Source organism: Echinops telfairi, unplaced genomic scaffold (assembly GCF_000313985.2).
Source record: "Echinops telfairi isolate 266 unplaced genomic scaffold, ASM31398v2 ScPeMD7_7467;HRSCAF=8505_1, whole genome shotgun sequence".
In the NCBI taxonomy this organism is placed as follows: Eukaryota; Metazoa; Chordata; class Mammalia; order Afrosoricida; family Tenrecidae; genus Echinops; species Echinops telfairi.
In genome coordinates this window covers 28435722-28438374 of record NW_022111368.1, presented here as the reverse complement: position 1 = coordinate 28438374, position 2653 = coordinate 28435722, and the positions used below count along the sequence as shown (strand labels likewise).

At 53.1% G+C, this 2653-nt stretch overlaps 1 protein-coding gene across 1 annotated transcript in view; it reads right to left on the bottom strand.

Annotated features, from left to right (window-relative positions):
- ASTL (astacin like metalloendopeptidase) overlaps window positions 1-109 on the bottom strand; it is a 13703-nt gene extending 13594 nt beyond the window's left edge. Inside the window, exon 1 of the mRNA XM_004704471.2 lies at window positions 27-109. Coding sequence (XP_004704528.2) covers window positions 27-81 — 55 coding nt within the window. The 5' untranslated portion in view covers window positions 82-109. The remainder of the gene's footprint in view (window positions 1-26) is intronic.
- Between the last annotated feature and the right edge of the window lie 2544 nt (window positions 110-2653).

Below are 2653 nucleotides of genomic sequence, written 5' to 3'. Positions count from 1 at the left end.
GGGTTGGGGGAGGGCAAGGGGCCTACCTGGCAGGCATAGCAGACCCAGCACCCAGGGCCAGAGGCTGGCAGCGCTTTCCATGGTGGGCACCCACTGCCCCCTCAGCAAGCAAGAGGGCTGACCCACTGGAAGGCCGGGGTAACTGCAGGTTCTGGGCCACACCTTCCTTAAATAGCAGTTCCTCCCGCTCCCACCTGCAGGTCGGCTCAACAGCCTCCACCTGCAGCCCCTCCGTCGACTCCTGCTCCCACCCGGACCCCAGCCTTCTGGATCCAGGTGGATTCCTTCCTGGCCAAAGTGGTGGGAGGGGAGCACAGGGGCAGGGCAGGACACCAGCACCCTAAGGGCGGGGCCCCACTCAGGATGGTGGGCGCCTGAGATCCCCTCCCGCCACCAGGGGGCAGAGAAACATCGCAAAAAGGCTGGCGGCAGCTGAGCCTGGGTGCTGGAAGGGGGCCGCCTCCTCCACCTGGGAGCCTTCTCCTGCTCCTGGGGGCAAACTATCTAGGACCGGGGACGCCCCCAGCCTAAGTGTGGGAGCAGGGAGAGGTCACTACATTTTAAATAAATGTTTATTTTAGAAGACATCAGAAAATTAGAGAGATAAACACACAACTCAGCAACACTTCACAGGCCAAACAGGCCATGCAACCAACCAGCCCCCCCAGAGAAGCCCACCTCTGGGGAAAGGGCACTCAACTCTGGCTACCTACACCCTGCGCTGGACATTCCCCCTGCAGTCCTCACGAGAGCCTGCTAAGGGCAGCATTGACGCCCATTTTACAGACTGGGGAATGAAGGCTCCTTACCTGTTTTTGTCCTATTCCCCTGGGCTGCCCAAGGGCTCTCTCTGAAGCTCAACTCCAGAAGCGCGGAGCATGTCGGAGTTGGGGGGCGCAGGCACACTCTCTCAACCTACGTGCCCTGCATAGAAGTGAATGACCTAGGTCACTAGGTCTTGCCCAAAAGGAACTCCCAGCATTGCTTTGTGTTTGGAATCTGGCCTTTCTCAAAGGCCTCAGAATAATACAGCACCATGAAAAGGCAGATGCCCCAACAGGCCCAGGCAGGGTAGAGACATAAAGCGACACGGAGCTATATGCTTGAGATCAGTGCACTCTACTGTAAGGTGCATACATTCCTTCATACATAATACACACATATATATGCATGCATACATACATACATACACACAGAAAGTTGCCAGCAAGTCCGCTCCAGCTGCTGGCAGCCCTGGGGGCAGCAGCATGAGAAGCTGCCTGACCCTGGGTCTTCCTTGTGCTTATGGGCTTCTCCAGTCCACTGCTGTGGCTACTGCATCCATCCATCTCACGGAGGGTCACCCATGCCCTCACGGACCCTCCACTCCACCAAGCAGGACAGCCTCCTCTAGCAACGGACACTTCCTGATGACGTGTTCAAAGCGAGCAAATCCGGCAGTGTCCATCGACGAAGTCTTAGAAGTAGCCCCTAGTCCCTGTTAGTCTGGAGCCACCCACGGAACCCTGCCCGCCGTGGATAATCCAGCTGGGATTTGAAATATCGGTGGCACAGCCAGCCCCGTGTGCCACGCGGACAGACGGTGGTGGTACTTGAAGTTATACCTCAGTGAATGTTTTGTTCTGTTTTTAATCTCTCCTGCTTAAGTAGCACAGACAGACCTCCCCATTCAACTCTGTCCACTTCACGTGAACCAGAACCTCAAGTGAGACCTGGTCTCAGTTAACCAGTACCGTTGTAACAAGGCAGGGGTTTTAATGAGCAGAAATGTGTCCTCATGTATGTTAGGAGGCTGGAAGGCTAAGTTGAAGGCATTGGCTCTGGAGGGAGAGTTGCTCTTTCTGACGGCTTTGGGGAAAAGGTGCCCGTCACCTGGGTCTAGGAGGTTCTCAACGGAGGGACCCTGGGTCCAGAGGGGTTCCTTCCCTCCCAGCTCCTCTTTCTCAGGGTGAAGAGCCCCTCCTCTCTGCTCCTTTTCTCCCCTTTTAACTCTTGTAAGATAAAAGTTGACAAACTAAAATTGGTTGTAGTGATGATTGCACAACTCTTTTCAATATGTTTAAACTATTATATGATATGTGAATTAATTGTTAATAAAACTGTTAAATTTTTTTAAAAGAGATAGTGACGGGGGCCACACCTGAGAGAAACACCCCTTACATCCAATCAGGGTTGTTCCCTGATTATGTCAGATCACCTCCCGGGGATACATAGTGTTGTTACACAACTGCCAAGCACAGAGAATCATGGCCAAGCAGGTGACACATTGTTTAGGGAGATAAATACATGACAGATTTTATCTTTGATTTTTTTAAAATTATTTTTAAACAATTAGCACATTCTTAAGAAATGCTTCTTATTTGTCTTAAAAACATAGATGGGGTAGATCAAGGGAGGGTGGGCAGGGTGGGGTGGGGTAAAATAGAGACATGGGTAAGAATAGGGTGGCATGGGCAGAGGCCTGGGCTTACGTGTGAAACGGTCTGTGTGGCAGGAAAGGTCTAACACCCAGGCCTTGCATGTTCCCACCCACCCCGAGCCGGGTGTGGAGGGTGGAGGTTCGAACAGCACCTGCCTCATTCAGAGCCTGCTATCAGAGGGCCTGGGCGCTATTCCAGCTCTGCTCAGTTATCACCAGGGGGTCTCTCTCCCC